At 47.6% G+C, this 19,535-nt stretch overlaps 5 protein-coding genes across 6 annotated transcripts in view; 3 read left to right on the forward strand and 2 right to left on the reverse strand.

Annotated features, from left to right (window-relative positions):
• The window catches only part of LOC126569301 (uncharacterized), a 170,072-nt gene extending 163,061 nt beyond the window's left edge, over nt 1-7,011 (forward strand). The window contains exon 13 of the mRNA XM_050226282.1: nt 1,548-7,011. Within this exon, the coding sequence (XP_050082239.1) occupies nt 1,548-4,121 (2,574 nt within the window). The 3' untranslated portion in view covers nt 4,122-7,011. The remainder of the gene's footprint in view (nt 1-1,547) is intronic.
• Nucleotides 7,012-7,863: 852 nt separating this feature from the next.
• LOC126573049 (signal peptidase complex catalytic subunit SEC11A) lies at nt 7,864-8,992 on the reverse strand. 2 transcript variants are annotated; one of them, XM_050232840.1, is made up of 4 exons: nt 8,929-8,992; nt 8,709-8,792; nt 8,383-8,639; nt 7,864-8,313 (listed from the first exon to the last, which is right to left on the reverse strand). In XM_050232840.1, the coding sequence occupies exons 2-4, from the start codon at nt 8,775-8,777 to the stop codon at nt 8,085-8,087; spliced, it is 555 nt and encodes a 184-aa protein (XP_050088797.1). In that variant the 5' UTR covers nt 8,778-8,792; nt 8,929-8,992; the 3' UTR covers nt 7,864-8,084. The 2 variants fall into 2 exon arrangements, with proteins under 2 accessions (XP_050088797.1, XP_050088796.1); XM_050232839.1 differs by lacking the exon at nt 8,929-8,992 and having other exon boundaries at nt 8,709-8,928.
• An 81-nt stretch (nt 8,993-9,073) lies between these two features.
• The window catches only part of LOC126573047 (uncharacterized), an 11,319-nt gene continuing 857 nt past the window's right edge, over nt 9,074-19,535 (reverse strand). The window contains exons 2-4 of the mRNA XM_050232836.1: nt 9,920-10,777; nt 9,529-9,858; nt 9,074-9,444 (exon numbers count right to left, since the gene is read on the reverse strand). Of these exons, the coding sequence (XP_050088793.1) occupies nt 9,082-9,444; nt 9,529-9,858; nt 9,920-10,729 (1,503 nt within the window). The 5' untranslated portion in view covers nt 10,730-10,777 and the 3' untranslated portion in view covers nt 9,074-9,081. The remainder of the gene's footprint in view (nt 9,445-9,528; nt 9,859-9,919; nt 10,778-19,535) is intronic.
• LOC126575154 (uncharacterized) lies at nt 12,459-17,853 on the forward strand. Its single transcript, XM_050235709.1, has 8 exons — nt 12,459-12,943; nt 13,677-13,974; nt 14,074-14,354; nt 14,428-15,039; nt 15,681-15,706; nt 15,828-16,543; nt 16,678-16,952; nt 17,036-17,853. The coding sequence occupies exons 1-8, from the start codon at nt 12,586-12,588 to the stop codon at nt 17,659-17,661; spliced, it is 3,192 nt and encodes a 1,063-aa protein (XP_050091666.1). The 5' UTR covers nt 12,459-12,585; the 3' UTR covers nt 17,662-17,853.
• The window catches only part of LOC126573048 (probable cytochrome P450 304a1), a 1,685-nt gene continuing 721 nt past the window's right edge, over nt 18,572-19,535 (forward strand). Inside the window, exons 1-2 of the mRNA XM_050232838.1 lie at nt 18,572-19,221; nt 19,301-19,535. The exon at nt 19,301-19,535 is cut by the window's right edge and continues 34 nt beyond it. Of these exons, the coding sequence (XP_050088795.1) occupies nt 18,572-19,221; nt 19,301-19,535 (885 nt within the window). The remainder of the gene's footprint in view (nt 19,222-19,300) is intronic.

Raw genomic sequence — 19,535 nt, forward strand, 5'->3', positions numbered from 1 at the left:
ATCTTAAGTATGCATTTCACTATCAGTATTTTTTGTTAGATTATTAGTTTATTCAAGTAGCCCCGTCGAGTTTTTGTTGAATTTCGAATTTAACCATTTTTGGCTAATTTTTTAATTCCGGGTTCGTCGCATAACGGTTTCGTTAATTTCTGGTCAGAAAAACGCTCATTTTTGACGATTTTTTGTAACGCAGCCATTCAGCTTTATTTTTTCAATTGAATGGCATATTAAACTACAATTTTTGAAGTATATTTAGTTATATTTTGGGGAAGATTTATCTAAAACTTCATCCAAGACATCAAGTGAATGAAAATGCGTCTGCGAAAAGATAGTTTTTCTGGTGTCCATCGTAGCTGCGTGATGGGTCATCAGAAAAATACAAACTGATACTCGTTTGAAAGATTATAAGTTTATCTAGGTAATCCCGGAGAGTTTTTGTTGATATTCCATTTTTTCAATTTTTGGCAGATTTTTGAAGTTGAAAAAGTGATGCTTTTTGCGATTCTGCCATAAAAAACGAACTTTACAGATTTGTTTCAAAAAAAGTATAAACAATTTTAATGATATCTCGACGGGGTTACCTGGTAAAGAGGGTACAGATTATGTGTTAAAAATTTCAAGTCGATCGTCCCAGTAGTTTTTACGGTACGCTGGACACCGACTTTGAAAACGTTGGTTTAGGGAAACGCTCTTCAAAGTAGCGAGCTGCAAGGAGCCTTGATTGAAGCGCGGATTTTCAAAAAACTTAGTCAGTTTTGCGTCGATTGCTCTAAAAATTTTACACAATATTCTTGATAAGATCAGCATTCAGAATTTTTTTTTAAATATGTGTCTCTAAAAAAATTAAATACCGAAGCCCCCTTAAGCCTCCCTTAAGTCTATTGATTCGGACCAAAAACAGTGCCCATCTTAGCTGCGCGATGGGTCATCAGAAAAATACAATTCAATATTTTTCCCATAGATTGTAAGTTGATTCATGTAGCACGGATAAACTTTTCATGGATTTTCAATTTTTGACAGATTTTTGACGCTGAAAATATGATGCTTTTTACGATTTTTCATAAAAAAGCATCCAAATCGATCGGTCCAGTAGTTTTTTTTTATACTAGAATAGGCACCGACATTGAAAACGATGGTTTCGGAATGTTGAAAACTGTTTCAATGGGAGCAAAAAAACAATTTGTAGGAAATGGATCGGGAAACGACAAAGAAAAAAACACAAATGTTGTGTTTTAAACGCATCAAAGTAGCGAGGCATGCTTTGAGGCGCGACTTTTCAAAAATCATTACCTTTGTCAGTTTTATTTCAATTGATCCAAACATTTTACAAAATATTCTTGAAAGGATCAACAATCATGAAAAATGTAACAAAAAAAATGCCTCGAAGAAAATTTAATATCTTAATCCCCCGCTTAAAAAAACGTAAAAAAACATGCGCTCCATCGTCGTTCCATTATCGCTCACAGCTAAGCTCAGCTAACGATCGCACACGATCACACGATTGATCCAATTCCGTTCTAATTCCATTCCCTTATCCCCCTCCCCAGGTTCTGAGCGCGAAACTGTTGGGCAAACGAACGAATCTAAAGCTGAAAACGGTCACCATCATACACAGCGCAACGACGGAGACGGTCCGGCTGCCGGACGACAACAACGGCGTGATAGTGCACACGGCCGTCCGCACGAAGGTGCCACTGAAAAAGAAGGTTCGCGGCGAACGAACAAAACCACCGACATCGAAGGGGGCCGCGCCGAACAGTGGCAAAACAAAGGTCACCGGTGCAACGGGAGCAATGGCGGTCATCGGGCAATCGCAACAACAACAACAACAACCGAAACAACTGATGGTGGTGAGTGCGGGCGGAGTGACCACAACAACAACAACCACCACCACCGGCAACAACGCCGTGCTACCGTCCACTTCGAAGGATCAGCGGAGCGCAACGGCCGCAGCAGTGGCCAGTGCCGGCGTCAATCCAGCCACCATAGTCATTAAGCAGGTGAAACGGCACGTTGGCCGTACGACCACGACGACCGCGGCCGCCATCATCGGTGGTGACAGTCCGAAGAAGCTGATCAAGAAGAAAAAGAAACGCTCGAGCGCGGCAGCGAATGCAGCCGGCGCTGGCGCTGGCGGTGGCGGTGGCGGTGGTCCATCCGATGAGTCCCCGGTGAAGGAACAGCAGGTGGCCGTAAAGCAACCGAAAAAACACAAAAAACCCAAATCCAAGCATAAAGAGGTGATCGATTATTCGGCCAGGAACGCAACCGATGCGCACAATCACAGCAACACGTTTGGCAAGGTGCACCGTTGGTTGCTGGAGTCACCGATCGTGGCCAATGGTGCCGGTACCGGTGCCAGTTCATCGTCCCAGTACGCTCCGGCGAATCTGATGAGCAAAAGTCAATCGACACCGGATCATCTAACGCAAGCGCAACCCAGTGTGGCCCCGGTGACCACACCGCCAGCCCGTTCACCGAAGAAAACTCGCGTGAAAACGAAATCCGTGGGCAATCTGAACGAGAAGGTCCGGCTGCAGGTTGTCTACAAGCCACCGTTCAAGTTTAGTTTGAAGCTTTCGAAAACTGATCCCTCATCGGTTGGAGCAACCGTTAAGACGCACGTGGTCCCGGGAGCGCTAGCGGTGGGCGGGAAGCGTAAATCCCGGGCACTCGGTGATCGGAAGCGAATCGGTGCGCTGAATGATGAGCCGCAACCGCAACGATCGAAACGATCGGCCATCCTGGTGCGATCGGTTGCTGGTGCCGGTGCCGAAGAAAAGATCCCAATCATCGGCGGTGGTCCGTTGGCACTGGAACCAAACTACGAGACGCTCAATCGTCACTCCGGTGGTCAACACTCCGATACCGATTCCGACGACGGTGGTCCTGGTGGTGAGTCGCACACGTACGAGAATGTTACGTTCGGTCTCGGAGACGACATGGTCGATCGGTCGCTTGAACAGATGACACCAGATGCGATCACCTCCCAGCAGCAGCAGCAGCAACAGCATCCTTCTGTGCCATCATCATCTTCCATCAACACGGCCACGTTCCGTATCAACCGCAGCGCAAGCGGTGCGCACCTACCACCGAACCTCGGTGGTGGTCTCGCCAAGAGTGCCACTCAGCCGGTGGTCGGTCCAGGGCCAACCAGTGCCGGTCACCTACACCACCATCAGCACCACTACAGCAATAGTCGCGAGCGCGACAAACAACGCCGCTCCAGTATTCATAGCAGCTCCCAGCAGCAGCAGCAGCAACACCAACCGGTGGCCGCCATCCGATCGTTTGCCGGTGATAGCACCGAGTGTTTGATACGATCCAGCACCTCGAATCTCAGCAAACCGCTCCACGGTGGTAGCAGCAGTAAGCGAAACAGCTTCGCGGAAAAGAAACGTGCGAGCACCACGAACCTGAACCGACGCCAGTCCGGTTCGGCTTCCAATTTGCATTCACTCAAGCGGCACGGTTCATCGAGCCAGTTCCTGCTGCAGGATGCTGGTGCACCGGGATCCGGGTACGGTAGTCGGCGGAACAGTGTCACGCAACTTTCGCCACCATCGACGGCCATGAAGCTGTCACGATCGGCTTCAAACGGTGGACCGAGTACGGCAGGCAACGGTCGCCATAGTAACAACCAGCATCACCATCATCATCATCATCATCATGCCAGTCAACAGCAGCAACAGTATGCGCCAACGAGTGGCAACAATGGGACGCTCGGTAGTACGGGTTCCTCTTCGTCGAATCACCATCAGCGCCGCAGTAGTGTAGGGGCGGGAAGTAAAGCCCCAGCAGCAGCAGCAGCAGTAGCAGGCCATGCAATGCCTCACTTGGCACGGCAAACGTCGCTGAATGTCAAAACGAATCCGCTTCCACAGCAACAGCAATATGGCGGCGGTGCTGCGATGTCGGCAGCGACGACTGGTTGGCGTTGTGACGATCGTCGACCACACACCTCCTCCTGTGCGGACGATGGCACGAAAGGACAGCGACCGTTCGAGTGGCCTGTGTCGGCCGGGGGCGGTCTGCCACGCAGCAAACCCCTCGACGAACCGCTCCCTTCCGATCTGGAGGTGATGGTGTCGGATGTCGAGAATCTTGTCAACGATAGATAACAATATTTTTACGACTATTGGTCAGCCATGGGCAAGCACGGATAAAATTGATTGAGTCGATTGTCCGGTTGGCAACTGGCATCATTCGCTTCGATCTCTCTTTTTCAAGATCGTGTCAATTCCATCGGATCGCATCGATGGTCAAATTGTGTTCTTCTTCTTCTTCTCGCTATTCACTTGTGCCGATGGAGGCGCCTGGTGTTTTTGATCGTCGAATGGAGGCGCATGGTGTGTGGGGGCTTTCGACGATTTTTTACGACGACGACGACGACGGACGAATTCGTTTCTTAACAAGTGCCAATTAGAATCAACTGCTGTTCCCCCTGCCTAGCTATCAATTGGGATTGATCTTGCGTCCCTCGGGAACTCGGAAATGTGTTGCTTCCTTCCTCTCGATCATCGCTCGACGGTGTGACTGGGATCGGATCGAGCGAAGCGCGATAGTAGAAGCGACAGGGGTTCCTTCCTCCTTCCTGCTTCCCTCCCAGCCAGGTTACTGTAAGATAAACCTGTTTTATATGAGTTTTGATGGCATACACGAGACCGAACTGATCCTGAAGTGGCTGTATGAGCAGTATGACCTACAAGATCATATCACTAGAAAATGAGAAAAAGATAGAGAGAGAAAAGCAGAAAGAGAGAGAGAAAGAGAGAGCGAGAGAAGGAAAAAGGGAAATTGGAGGTGTATTTTGTGGGCGTATATATATTTTTGAAAAGAAAGAGAGCCCGAGGCGGGCATGAGGGAGCCAGTTTCTGCGATTTTTACGTTTTAGATCTATTTTTTTACTTTGCCTATCATGCGTGTGTCTGTGAGAGAGAGAGCGAGAGAGAGAGAGAGATTGCGTGTGTACGTGGGATGATTCGTGCTCATTGTCCATGAGCACGGCCACTCCTTCAATCTGTTGCTTACCTTACCTTCTTCCTCACACATATCTCGTGTCTTAAACATAACTTCATGTTTCGTTTATGGCGGATCGCAGAACGAAACGCACGACAGACGGGTGCAGTTTGTTCCGCTGCCTTCCGATGTGCGTTGTGTAAATAAATAGCCAGCCAGATAGTTGCACCACCGTGCGATGCTGTTGTGTGTTAAACTCGAACGCTTTCGGTGTGAAATGGAAAAAAGGTAAATGGCAGAACTGTGGAAAGCAAACGCAGCTAGGAAGGAACAATAATACCGGAACAGTCCATTCTCGCGCAACAGTAACGTTCCGTGGAGTTATGGAAAGAATATGCAGCATTAAAGCATCCCGCATTGGGCAGGTAACCATAAAGAAAGCATGATCAAAACGACCTCGGACCACCGAGAAATAGAAAAGAACAGAGAGGGAGAGGTGTGAAGGTGTAACGAGATGGTAGAACTAATAGAAAGGAGAAGAGAAGAAGGGTGGAGAAAAACAACTAAACATATAAGTTAAATGTGATTCTAATGTTATAGAAACTTCTAGCGTTAAGGCAAACCAACTAACAAGCGTGCAACAAGCGAGCGTGTAAGGGCGAATGAACGACAAGAAAGAAGAAAGTAACGGAAATAATAAAAAAAATGAACAAAACAAAAGAAAAAAAGCAAGAAAATGGAGCGAGAACAAAAACACGAAAAGACACTCAAACCTATCACTGCGCGGATGCGAGCAAACGGACGGACGTGTTTGCGGACGGTGTTGACCCAAAAAACCCCGCAATCGTAGGTATGTAAAATGAATGTACATTTATATTTATATTTCCCCGAAGATGTGTAAGTTAACATGCCGATGAAAGCAGGAGCGCACCATGCTTACACACAGCTAACAATTAAAAAAAATGGCCAAGCAGCACTAACAGCAGCGGGAAAAGCAGAAGAAAAAGTGATGGCGAACGAACGAAAGGAAATGGGCGAAAATGTTGCTTCCTTGCCCAATCAATCCGAAGAGAGGATGGCGAGTGCGAGTGTTTTTTGCACATTTTGCTAACGGCTTTAACGGTCCTTCGCTTCTATTGACGGACGCACTCGCAATCACCACCAACCACTAATTCCCCTCCATACACCGACTCAAGCGAAACATGTGCGAATTGCAGTTTTTATAAAACCCTTTTTCCTCAGGCTACCAGCTCAATTACCTACTGACCTGATAATACACATCCCTGCACTCTTAAGAAACAAACGATAATGCTTTTTTTGTTGACACAACATGGTACATGAGATTAAGGGCAACTGAACAGCAAACTAGCAACTGAACCGAGTTTACAATGTTAGCAGTAGATAAGCGAACGTACGAGAGGATCATATGGAAGACGATGTGGCATATTGATGGTCACTTCAGCCCAATCGTGATCATTATTTGTGCTGCTTGTCAAAGTAGCCATGCTTCATTACCATCCAAGAACACCATTTCATTCTCCTAACAGGGGTGCCTACTTGTGTTTTTTGGCCAAAAATACAGAAAACCCGATTGATTCGTATAATTTTCAATGCAGTTTAACACCAAAACAACATAATTCTTTGCTTTTTGCGGGATTCGAATCCCCTGTCCAACGTTTTAAACCCTTCGCGAGCAATTTCAGAGAAGCAAAGTATGGGACGGAATGGGCTATGGAGGCGATATGATAGTGCGAAGCTAATAATCATAACCAAAGCATACCGTGCTGCCATGCTGTTGCAGTGGAGACAGGACAACGGCTCTTTATAACGATGTTAATACACACATTCTTCACCGCAAATCAGCAAAAGAACAATGGGGTAAGGGAATGCGTGGCAGTTTTTGGTGCAGATGGAAGAACAATCATGCAAACGAGAGGGCATACAATGGGACGGTGTATGTGGCACCATACTTGCCGTGTTCTGGTCGGAATGGGTAGAGCAGTGTAGGCTGGTGTCGTGTGACCGTTAGCTAATGATCTGGCGGATGAAAAATAAAACAAAATTATACAAAAAGTCACATGTGAGTGCGCTTTTCTTCGATTGGGATTGATGATTGGGTGGGGGGTTGAACGATAATGAAAGAAACTACGTAAGCTACCTTTCTAAGCTACAAGTGGCCACCATCAGCATCTGATTGCCTTTTTTCCTGACTCCGATGGGGCAATGTCGAATAGTCAACGTTCTAGAAGTTAATTTCTGAAGGAAAATTTTATATGACTCAAGCGGAACAAAAGAAATTCGGCAAACGAATTCTTGTTTTTTCAATCCACAATCCCTCGGCTTTATTTTCTTTTTGTTTTCATACATCCCTTAAGTATCTTCGGTCGTAATTTTTTGTTTCCTCTCTTCTCTTTCGATTATGTTTACCATATTTTCTTTAACGCGTATTCGTTTACTCTTTTTCGAATACTCCTATTCATGTTCCTCCAGGCTACTTTTGTCGTGTTGATAAATAACCTATTGTTGCTAGATTCTCTTATTTCCTATACTTTGTTCATGCTATGCCAACTATTACCCTACTTGATGCGTCCATAGCAGACTCATCAACCCCTCGCATAACATTAACCTATATGCATGGGCATTTCAAACCGAACGAAACAGAGTTTTTGGAACGTTGGATCAGAAATTAAGAAGACGACCACAAACCATTTTCCAATTTTCCATTTTGAATCAAAGTAATCTTTGGTTGGGACATGATACGACCGAACAATATGCAATATAAAGTTGAATGGGTTATTGATGATGATCAAATATCAAAACAAAATATAATCTACAAAGTACTTGTTATGTTCGGAAAGGGTAAGAGTAGAGCGTGAAATATCACTCTAGCGAGTCACGCACCAGTGCTTGTTAAGTCATGTTTTCCACTTTTATTCTTTACCTTTTAATTTGTGTTTCATGTACGCCCCGGAATTGAATACAGGCAACAGAAGTCGCGAACAGTGCCGTCTGACGAGCGTCCCACAGGCAGATTCTTGCAGTTGGTGGAACGATAAACCACGAAACGTTTAGTACGAAAAAGGAAATGCCGTCGACAGAGGCGAGAAAACATCCTCCGGTTCGGCTCACTCCCTGTGCAGCAGTACATAAAGCGCCAGCAACCCAAGAATGCCAAACTTTAGCTTAGGATACTCGTTCATGTAGATCGTGATCATGCCAACATATGGCAGAAAGCCTCTCGCTCGGCCCACAATATCCTTTTTCGTGAGCCACAGCTGACCGGGTGCGTACAGGCCTCGGTCATCGACGGAGTTGTTATCGCCCTTCGTCAAGAACTTGACCGTTCCGTTACTCCTAGAGCGAGAACAAAAACAAATTAACAAAACACGGAGTGGCCGGGGGGGATCATTCGAATCTGCGTACTTCTCGTGCAGCTTGATGACCCGGTGGACGATCGGAATATCACGTCCTTCGATTTTGAACACCACAATTTCTCCTACTCGCACCGGTTCATCCTGATTCGTGAGAAACAGCAAGTCGCCACGATGGAAAGCCGGTTCCATGCTACCGCTCAGCACCACAACAATCGGGGACTCGCTGCCGGTGACGACCATCAGACCCTTCCAGATCATCAGCGCCGACGAGACGATCATGCCGAAACTCAGCATTTGAAACAGAAACTGCCGGCAGGGAGGGAATCGCATTAGAAATCATGGTTTTAAGAGCAGAATCCGCTCCAAATCACTCACCTGTCGCTTGTCCATCCGCTGGACGCCACCAGCGAGCCCGCTAAGACCGAGGCTTTCCATCATACCCATCGTGAGATCGTGTGTCTGAAATGGTGAATTTTCCGGCAACAACGGAACTGGTTAGGCCGGATTATTGCCGCTGCCTCGTGTGCAATACGCTCAACGCAAACGATTCCCGTGAAAATAGAATGGAAATTTGGTTTTGTTCGCACAAACTTACCTACGTGTCCACCAGACCGGTTGCGCTGCAAGGGCGAATGAGTTTTGCTACAAGGGCGTTTTTATAGCACTCCATTTATGGCACCGCATTCGAATCAGTCGTTGCATCTATACGCACACGATTCGGAAAATAATTAATCACAAACCAGCCATTTTATCGTAGTTTTTCAATTAAACTCTGCATACAATTGTACATAATGGAATCACAATCGGCATACTCGTCGGCTAGTTGCCGTCCCAGGGTAGCCATGTCGGGATGCTCTGGAAAGTAGACGGCCGCCAGCGAAGTGAGAAAGCACAGCATCGTTTTGCTAATGGACACCAGTCCCTTGAGGCAGTAAACGAATTCATTCGAAACGTGACTGCGCTTTGATGCGACCGCACTCTGCTGCTTTTCGTACTGCTTAAACACATTCAGGAACTCGACCAGATTCGTTTGGATCTTTATATGGACCGCCTGCTGGAGCGCTTCCGGTTCGATCGGGAACGTGACCAGTATGAAGAGTAGGTTTACACCCTGCGGAGATGATGCGGAAACAAGAAGAAGAAAAACCAATTATCATTCGCTATCCGCAGCCGGCAGTTGGCATGCGCTACGTACATGGCAGTATTTACCATGCAGTCGGGTGTTACCCTGGCACTTTAGTGCCTCATGCGGAAGCATCTCAACGATTCGCTTTATCCACCGGTAGTAGCGGCGATTGTGGAATCCACCCAAACAATCCTGACGCAGCTGCTCGCACACCGGTTCGTACAGATGGCACTTCCGGTCGATCGATTGTAGCTCATCCAGTTCGTCGATTATGTAGTTGGGCAGATCGATCGCTAGCAGCTTCAGCAGGTACAGCAAATAAATACTGGATGTGGCGAGATTCGATTCAAACATCAGCCCATTCAACAACGTTTCCATTATATCGTCGATCGTGTTCCACTGTTAGAAAAGATCATCGTTAAGCTCGTATGGTAATTGCTTGCATTTCTATAGCACCTACCTTCGAAAAATCATTAATACTGCTTTCCTCCAGCTCAACAAACTGATAGATACACTTCCACAGTGCATCAAGGAACAACTCCTGCTTGCATTTCGCAGTCAGCTTGATTGCGTTGCTATAAACCACCTGATGGATGTTCGTGCGCCGCATCACGAGCTTATGACGAGGTCCCAAAAGGGTACAGAACAACTGAAGTCCCATTCGCTGATACATTGGCTCGAAAAACTCGACCAGCGTAACGCCGACGGACAGTATGTACGCCGCTGCATCATCATCCAGCTCAACGGGGTTCGTCAAGGGAAATGGACCGTACAAGAGCTCCACGACTCGCACAAACCCTCCAACATCCGCCGGGTGATGTTTCCATTCTTGCTTGGTTAGCACGCGCCGATAGTGGTCGTACAGGCGATGCAATACCCGATCACCACCACTGCCCGTCAACAGCTGCTCAAGCTCGCCGCTCTGATAGAACTGATTGATACGCTGCCGCAGGGCCACGGATTCCGTTTGATACTCTAGTAGCTCTCCCGGTTTACCATCGTTGTACTGTTCGGTTATTACGAGCGCCAGATCCGTCTTGAACTGGACATTATCATCTGCGCGGTACCGATCGTACCCGGTTAATGCCGTGCCCCAGTTTGCTATCAAATCGAAGACCACCGGTAGCGACGCATCCAACACGTGCAGATAGTGGTTAAAGTTGGTACGCTGCAGTGCTTCATCTTCGATGCTGACGTTAATGCGGGGCGCCCTACAGCATCTGATTAACTCCGTTGCACGTTCCAGCGTACTTGTGTCGGCCAGCTCCATACCCGGATGAGTGCCCCGCGGGTGGGGAAGGATTGTACGTTACTCTGACTAAGAAAATACAAATAAAAAAAACAACCGGTTGATTAGACTTTTTTGGTATTTTTAATAGATAGAACCCCCAAAAATAATACAAGGAAACAAGCAAACAAATTACTCATAAGCTGATAGTGAGCGCAACACAAACAGATTGTAAAATGCAGACCTCGTTAGAGAAACACGCCGCGGATCTGTTGCACTTTTGACCGCACTCGTTTTTATGTCCAGTTTTAACGACGAAATATACAGACGACTAAACACAGACGGCACCAGGCACTACTATGGCGTTATACGAATCTGGACAACGGCATGCTCGCAATATGCCGTATTTCGTTTTTGCAGCCTCAGTTAAAGGTTGGTCATTGTTTTGTAATCGCCCAGAGATAACGGTTGTAATTGAAGCTGAAACCCCCAGGCTCAATCCATCTGTTTCGTACATTTGATTGGATTTTTATGGGTGGTTTTAATGTCACTCCAAACCAACAGCATAACGTTCGGCACCAAATTGGCCGAATTCAGTGCAAGATAAGCGCATCTAAACAAGGCCATCAAAAGAACGATCGGTAGCTGATGGCCTTTGGTAACCTTCACTGAATTCCGCGCTGTTGTCGGCGACCGCTTTAAAATAGCGTCCCCATCGCTGGACAAATAATTTCATTGCCAACGGTAGCGGATTTGCATCTATGCGCGATCCATGAGCCTCGCATGCTCTCTCCCTTGCCACCTCGCTTGGTCAAACATTTGTCGATGCGTAGTATGCAGAGAGCCACGAAGAGCTGCCGTTCTTTGTTTACTTTGTTTTCAAACTGCCATCAAAGGTGGTCGGTCAGCGCCTATTCCATCCATTCACCACCCATCCATGGGCCATATTCTCGTCGTCTCGTTTGGTCACAGCTCACAGCACCCTATGCCAGAATGACCAAACCCCCCTAGTGTCCAGCGAACCATTTCCGATACGAAAAAGCAGTTCTCCAATGATGGTGGTGGTGATGGTGGCGACAATCTTCAAGATATATCGCTCTCGTTTGGTCAGCAACCGTCTGACCGTTTACCACGTCTACCTTGTCACTTGTCGTTAAGCAGGTCCGGCGGCAATTTGATTACGGAATCTTACTTCCGAAACAAATTCCGCCGTGACCATGGTAACCGAGTTTGCGGCGGACGCGTGCACACTTACGCAATCAACGAGCGGTCACCCCTTTCTTCTTCCCTCTTTATGCCTCTTCGGAGGCAAAAGAGAGTGCGGAAAAGGGAGAAGTGTTTCCGACCCTCGTCGTCCCTCCGATGCTTCAACGGATTGGTCCCCTATTCCACCAACACCGAGCGTTAGGTCTGCCACATAAACCCGGAATAGAAGCGCGTGTTGCAGCCTCCTCCAACCCGCGCGCTACCGCCACCCGAACGTGGACCGTCTATTGCGTCTGCGAAGAAAGAAGAAGCGGTTTTGCGTCTTCTAAAAATACAAACGACGCCATCCCGTACATCATCGTCCGGACGCTCTAGGGTGCGTGATGGAGAGAAGGATAGCGACGGTTCTTCTCCAGCATAGGCAAACATCTGGAAGTGGTGCGCGCTTTTGGAGACCAAACACACACCAAACACCAGTTGCCACCGCGGCCGCAGCCGCAGCCGCAGCCGCAGACAATCCAATGCAGGTCAGCCGTCGCGGGGCCCTAATTTAGTCGCACGTGAACCGTCACCGAGCTCGGATCTTGGGCGGTCGGTAAGCGAGGGAACCCCGTTTAATTGCACCAAGTCCAAAGTACACCCAAACACAGTCCCATTAACCTAGACGCGTGTCTAATCACCACCCAAACACCATGATATCGACGATATCGGAACTCATTATAGCGGCACTTGTTGCGGTGGTTGCGTCGTTAGTGATAAGATACGTTCGCTATCGTCCATCGGATCGCTTTCCACCTGGACCACCGCGTGTGCCACTCCTCGGTAGCTATCCTTTCCTGCTGGCCCTGAACTATCGTCATCTGCATCGGGCCGCTGCTAGGTTGAGTGAGCTGTACCGCAGCAATGTGATCGGACTGCATCTGGGCCCGTTGCCGGCCGTGATCGTGAACGATCATTCGCTCGTTCGTCAGGTGTTACAGCGCAGTGAGTTCGATGGTAGACCGGACCTGTTCCTAGCACGGCTACGCGATGAGCGGTACGCAAGACGAGGTAAGACTGTTTACCGATCCTTATGTGGTGGACCAATGTTTATCCCAGCAATGCAGACAGATTTTGCCATTATCGTATGATAGCGATGGATTTCGATGTGTTTAAACGTAGTAGTTTCTTTGTAACTCATATCGAATCGACAATCGAATCGAACACAGTACATCCAACACAGAAAACAGTTGATTCATATTGTGTGATGATTCATGATTGCTCCCTTTTAAATGGTTTCTAAATATTTCTTGATGTGCATCACATCTATTTTTGTCCTTTTTGTCCCTTACTCCTAGATTTGCATTGAAATTACTGGCAACAGATGTTTGCAGCAATGTTTTTGTTTTTATTCCTATTATCTTGAAGTGTACTATGCGATGGGATGAACAGTGTTTATATTCTATGATCTAAATTATACTTAAAATTTGTTAATATACGAATAAGTTCTGATAATTCCTCACTTGATCCACTACGCCTTTTTCGTTTATGACGTTGCCCGAGGACAGTTGTTAGAGACGTAAATTAAAATATTTAATTATGCATATCGAATTGATTGATTGATTGACCTATTCACTCTTCAGGCGAAACGCTCTGTTATGAGTACAATCTGATAGACGATCTCTTTAATGCTGTTCAAGGACATTTTAGCAACCATTTTGGTTCAAGAACAGGAAAAGATATTTAACGATTATTATATCGAATATGATTTCATCAAATACACGATATTACTTTCTCACGCCAGGCATCTTCTTCACGGACGGGGAAAGTTGGCGAGAGCAGAGGAAATTTTTCCTCAAAACCCTACACGAATACGGATTCGGACGGCGGAACGACACGGTAGAGCAGGATCTCGAATCGGGGCTGACGGAGCTGATCAGCCTACTGAAGGAGGGCCCAAAACATGAACATGAGAAACCGTTGCTGAACGAGGCAGGCTATGCCCGTTGCCCACAGCTCTTCTTTGCCCTTTTCTCTAACGTTATGCTGCGCATGCTGACTGCGTCACGATTGGAGCGCGAAGATCAAGCGGTACTCTTCGAGTAAGTCAAGCATTTCGTCGAGATCTTGATTATTTATCTTTTCATCACCTCACCAATTCGGTCACACATTCTATCTTGCCCTTGCTTTCCACAACACAGCGTTGGTGCCAACTCGCTCGCTTTCCATCGTCAGGGTGACGATTACGGTTTGGCACTTAGCTACGTACCCTGGATACGCCACATTCTCCCTGGCTTTAGTCGCTACCGAGTGCTGCGTGAAGTAAACCAGAGGGCCAACGCAGTCATCCAATCGCTGGCGGAACAATGCGAGAAAACATACAACGAAGCCGATATCCGGTGCTTCATCGATGCGTACATACGGGAAATCCGGCGCACCGGATGTAACGTTACCACGGGAACGGATTGCTTTGGATTCGAATGTAAGTCACGGCCTATTTGGAGCGCAATAGTGTATCCTTTTGAGAGCATTTTCTGCATTTTCATTCTCATTAGATGATCAACTTGTGATCGGTTGTGCTGACTTCCTTGTACCAGCATTCTCGGCCATCCCGGCCAAACTGGGATTGATCCTGCAGCGTTTAGTATCGCAACCGGCGACCGTTACACGAATGCAAACCGAAATCGAGCAATCGGTTGGACAAGCAAGGTTACCGCGTGTCGAAGATCGTACCAGTCTGCCGTTCTGTGAGGCGGTGATACGGGAAGCACTTCGTATTGATACACTGGTACCATCCGGCATACCGCATGTGACCACGCAGGATACAGAGCTGGCCGGTTATCAGCTACCGAAGGGTACGCTAGTGATCAATGGATTGGATTTCGTTAACCATCAGGAGGATGTTTTTTCGAAGCCTCACGAATTCCAACCGGAACGGTTTCTCGATGCCGACGGAAAGCTGTCGCTGGAACTGGACAAATCCATCCCATTCGGCGCCGGTCATCGGGTGTGCGCTGGTGAAACGTTTGCCCGGAATGCTCTCTTCATCACGATCACAACACTCGTGCAGCAGTTCAACATTGCCACCGAGCTGCCACCAGATCCGCGGCAGCATCTTACCGGTGTGATTCGTACGGCGCCGGATTATTGGATTAAATTTATTTCACGCTAACCCGTGGCCACCGATATTATGCACTGAAACTTTTCTAACGCTTTTCTAATCATTTTATTCATTTTTACTGTGTGCGATGTGTTTTGCCAAGAGTAAAACTATTTAGTTTCTATGCAGCTTCAAGGTAGATACTTATAAGGTACTTGATACGCAATCACTGCAAACAAGCTACTCAATATTGATCAGACTTTCAGTTTTCACACTCGAAATCAACGTTCTCGAGTGGTTGCGGCCTACGTTTAAGGACCTTAACACACATATTTATCACTCACCGCCATTATCATCTGTAACCCTTTTAGAGACGTGAGAGACACGATACAGTCCTTGAGTCGCAATTAACCAATTGCTTTCATTAACGAAGAGTGCAAATTTTAATGGATTTGCTTAAAACCGCCCAAAATGTGAACTTTATTACTTTAAAACCATCCGTACGGTCGGAATATGTGTGCTTGTGTGCAAATGCATAGTAATAAACAGCGAAGCGAAAGCATTGAAGACGCGTCCTGCGTTGAAGAATGTTATGCCCTGCGCAGGTGAGTTACGATTAGCTGATCAACGTGCGATACAAGTGCGCAGTTTTAGTTTAATGTTCTTTTTCTTTTAATTATGTCGTGCCGTGCCGCCGTCTATTATCAGCCCCCCCGCCAAAGGCAGCAGATAGAGTATGGTGCTCCTCCAGCAAGTCATTCGCATGCCGTCAATCAGCAAACAACGTGTAGAGTCATTATCTCCTGCAGCCGGAGCAGCAGCAGCTACCGACCATTCTCCTTGCGTGGCCATTAGAAGACTATCAGGCTTATAAAAAGGCACCATCTCGCACGGAACCGGTTCAGTAGTCACGGCAAGATGTTTGTGACAACAAGTACGCTCCTCTGGGGCACCGTCGTTGCACTGGTGCTCTATCGATTGTTCCGCTCAGCGTTTAACCCCCGGCCAAGCAAGTTTCCTCCCGGACCACCGAATCTCCCATTCCTGGAGGGTTACGGTGTGATGCTACTGGTCAACAACCAGCATCTGCACAAAGCCGCAACGACACTGTGTAACTTCTATCGCACCAAGTTGCTAGGTCTCTCGCTCGTCGGCTATACGACGGTGGTCGTTAACGATCTGCGAGTGGCGCGTGAAGTGCTGAACCGCAAGGAGTTCGACGGTCGACCTGATCTCTTTTTGGCCCGGTTGCGGGACAAAAACTTTAACCTGCGCGGCATTTTCTTCACCGATGGCCCGAGCTGGAAGGAGCAGCGCTGGTTCATCTTGCGCTTTCTGCGTGACTACGGATTCGGGCGCCGCTTTCCCGAGCACGAGGCGGAAGTGAACAGTGAGCTGCTCAGCTTGATCGAGATGCTAAAGGCTGGGCCAAAGTATGAGCACGAGAAAACCATCTTCAAGGATGGCTACGTCAAGTGTCCGAACGTGCTGTTTGCCACCTTTGCCAACGCGTTCCTGCAGATAGTGACGGGTGATCGGTTTGCACGCGAGGAATGCGGTCCCCTTTACGAGTGAGTGCAAATGCCCGGTGGCGGATCCTTATTATCTGCGTTACCGTGTGTCCGTATACGTGTTTGTTTCCGTGGCGATATGTGATAGTGACTTTAATCTCCGCTTCTCCGTTTTTTTTTACTCAAAACCACAGAACGGGCAGCGCTGCGATGGTTTTCCAACGAAAAGGCGATGACTACGGTACCATACTGAGCTACTACCCGTGGTTGCGCTATGTGTATCCCTTTTCCCGAACATATCAATCCCTGCGCGATGCCAGCATGAAAGTGAATGCCTTCATAGAGTCAGTCATCAACAAGTATCGCGAAACGTACGATGAAGCGCACGTCCGCTGCTTCCTCGATCTGTACTTCCGTGAGATGCACAAAACAACTCCACCAAAGGATGAGAAAGAGTTTTCCTTTCAGCGTAAGCATGGCCACCGTGGCCACAATTCCAATCTTCCTGCTCGTCCCACTGCTAATCACGTGCTCCCGCGTTCACGTCAACAGTCGACCAGCTGATCCTGGGGCTGGTGGACTTTTTCTTTCCAGCCATCTCGGGAGCCACCACGCAGGTGGCGCTACTGTTGGAACGATTATTGCTCAATCCGCACGTGATTAAACGGATGCAGGAGGAAATCGATCAAGTTGTAGGGCAGGGTCGGCTACCTACGCTAGACGATCGTATCGAACTCCCGTACACGGAGGCTACGCTTCGGGAAGGGATGCGCATCGATACACTAGTGCCCTCGGGGATCGCACACCGGACACAAACGGATGCCACGCTACAAGGATACGAGCTGCCCAAGGATTCCTTAGTCGTCATCGGTATGGATGCGATGCACAATCAGAAGGAGTACTGGGGCGATCCGGAAACGTTCCGCCCCGAGCGGTTTCTCGATGAGAACGGTAAACTGTGCCTGGCCAAAGACATGTCACTTCCCTTCGGTGCAGGCAAGCGGCTCTGTGCCGGTGAAACGTTCGCCCGAAACATCATGTTTCTGACACTGGCCGCGCTCATGCAGAACTTTAACATTCGCCAGCCACCATCCGATCGGTTGCCCGATGTGTCGAAGCGTTTGACCGGTGTAATCGTTACGCCACGGGACTACTGGTTGCGGTTTGAACCGCGATAGATCAGAGCTAGCGACCAAAATGAAGAGCTTTCAAACAAACTTATATGTTTATGGTTTACTTATATGAAAACCATTTTAAAAGAGACATTCATTAAACACTTATCTATCGGCTATATGAAAGGTCCAGTAATGCCGTGGGGATAATATAATTTTTCGCACGGTTCACAAACAATAAATAATTGCTTTAATCTATCTATCGTTATAAACATAACATTTCTGCGTGACTGATTAAACTCCGAAGCTACTGAACTGATCAAACTGAAATTTGCTGTACGGGAATCAGCAAGTGTTTCGTTCAGAGAGGTTCCCTTCTGTTTAATGGTAATATATAAGTGAAGAACCGGATTTTCAGGATTGGTAATGGTAGTTTACGTATTCGCTACGTCGTTAATTGCATGTAGATTAAAAGACGACTCAAAAAAAAAATACTAACATACGTACAATTGATCGACAGATGCTCATAAAATCGATTAGATTAGATCACAAAATAAATGAACATGTCGTACAGTGATACAGTCACTTACCAAAAAACAATGCTCGCCTCAAAGTTCATTGTGCGAAGTGGACAGATGTCTTGATTGCAGCCGGTAGTAGCGACTGATCTAAAATTAGGTCACTCTTTGCAACAACAACCGTAACAATATTGTTACTTATCTGGCAACGTAGCGGTCAACCGAATTGATTAGCAACGGAATACCGAAATCACTTACCTCCCAACAACCCATCACGTGTATTGTCAGCCCTTCAAATCTAATGGGATTCCGAAAAAGACCTCACCAAGTTCAACAATCAAACCATGGCGTGATTGAAAGGAGTGCTACATTAATTCAATGCATTGACACGCATACGCGTCTCTTTATAAAAAGGCCTCTTGGGCCAAATAGCGGAACCATACCGTTAGCAACACCCAATGGCTGTCCTAGGCGCACTACTTTGGATTGCCGTAGGCGTTTTGCTCCTAGTGCGCTTTTATCTCCACAACATCAAACGTCCTCCCAACTATCCACCGGGACCACCACGGGTGCCGGTACTAGGAGATTATGCGCTGTTGCTACTCATAAACGCGCGCCACCTGCAAAGGGCAGCCAACAAATTGGCCGCGTACTATCGCACCAAAGTACTCGGTCTATCGATCGCCGGCGTTCCAACGATCGTTGTGAATGATCTATCGCTAGCGCGTGAGATCCTGAATCGAAGGCAGTTCGATGGACGGCCAGATCTGTTTTTGGCACGAATGCGCGAAAAGCACTTCAACCGCCGAGGAATCTTCTTCACCGATGGCCCGGCTTGGAAGGATCAGCGGTGGTTCTTTCTGCGCCACCTTCGAGACTACGGGTTCGGCCGACGATCGGAGCAGTACGAGCTGGAGATGGAGGGTGAGCTGTTGCAGCTGATCGATGTGCTACAGTACGGTAAGCGGTACGATTATGAAGCCGATTTGATGGCTGCCGATGGATTCGTTAAATGCCCGGACGTGTTCTTCGTCACTCTTGCCAACGCATTTCTGCAGATTCTGTTAGGCGAACGGTATCCACGTGACAAAGCCTCACCACTGATCAAGTAAGTTTGCATTCTATGCGCTGTACAGGGGTGCAAAGGACTAAGAATTCAATCAAGTTACCATTCCTTCCCTCTACAGTGCCGCTCGCAGTGGGCTTTTGTTCTTACAGAATGGCGACGATTATGGTACACTGTACAGCTACTTTCCCTGGACGCGGTTCATCTATCCATTCTCGAAAAAGTATCATAAGATTCGCGATGGAATGATGGGACTGTGCCGGTTTGTCGAAACGCTCCTGATGAGACAGCAGCACAACTTCGATCCAGATCATCCGCGGCATTTCGTCGATCTTTATCTGCGAGAAATGCAACGG

The sequence above is a fragment of the Anopheles aquasalis genome, chromosome 2 (assembly GCF_943734665.1).
Source record: "Anopheles aquasalis chromosome 2, idAnoAquaMG_Q_19, whole genome shotgun sequence".
In the NCBI taxonomy this organism is placed as follows: Eukaryota; Metazoa; Arthropoda; class Insecta; order Diptera; family Culicidae; genus Anopheles; species Anopheles aquasalis.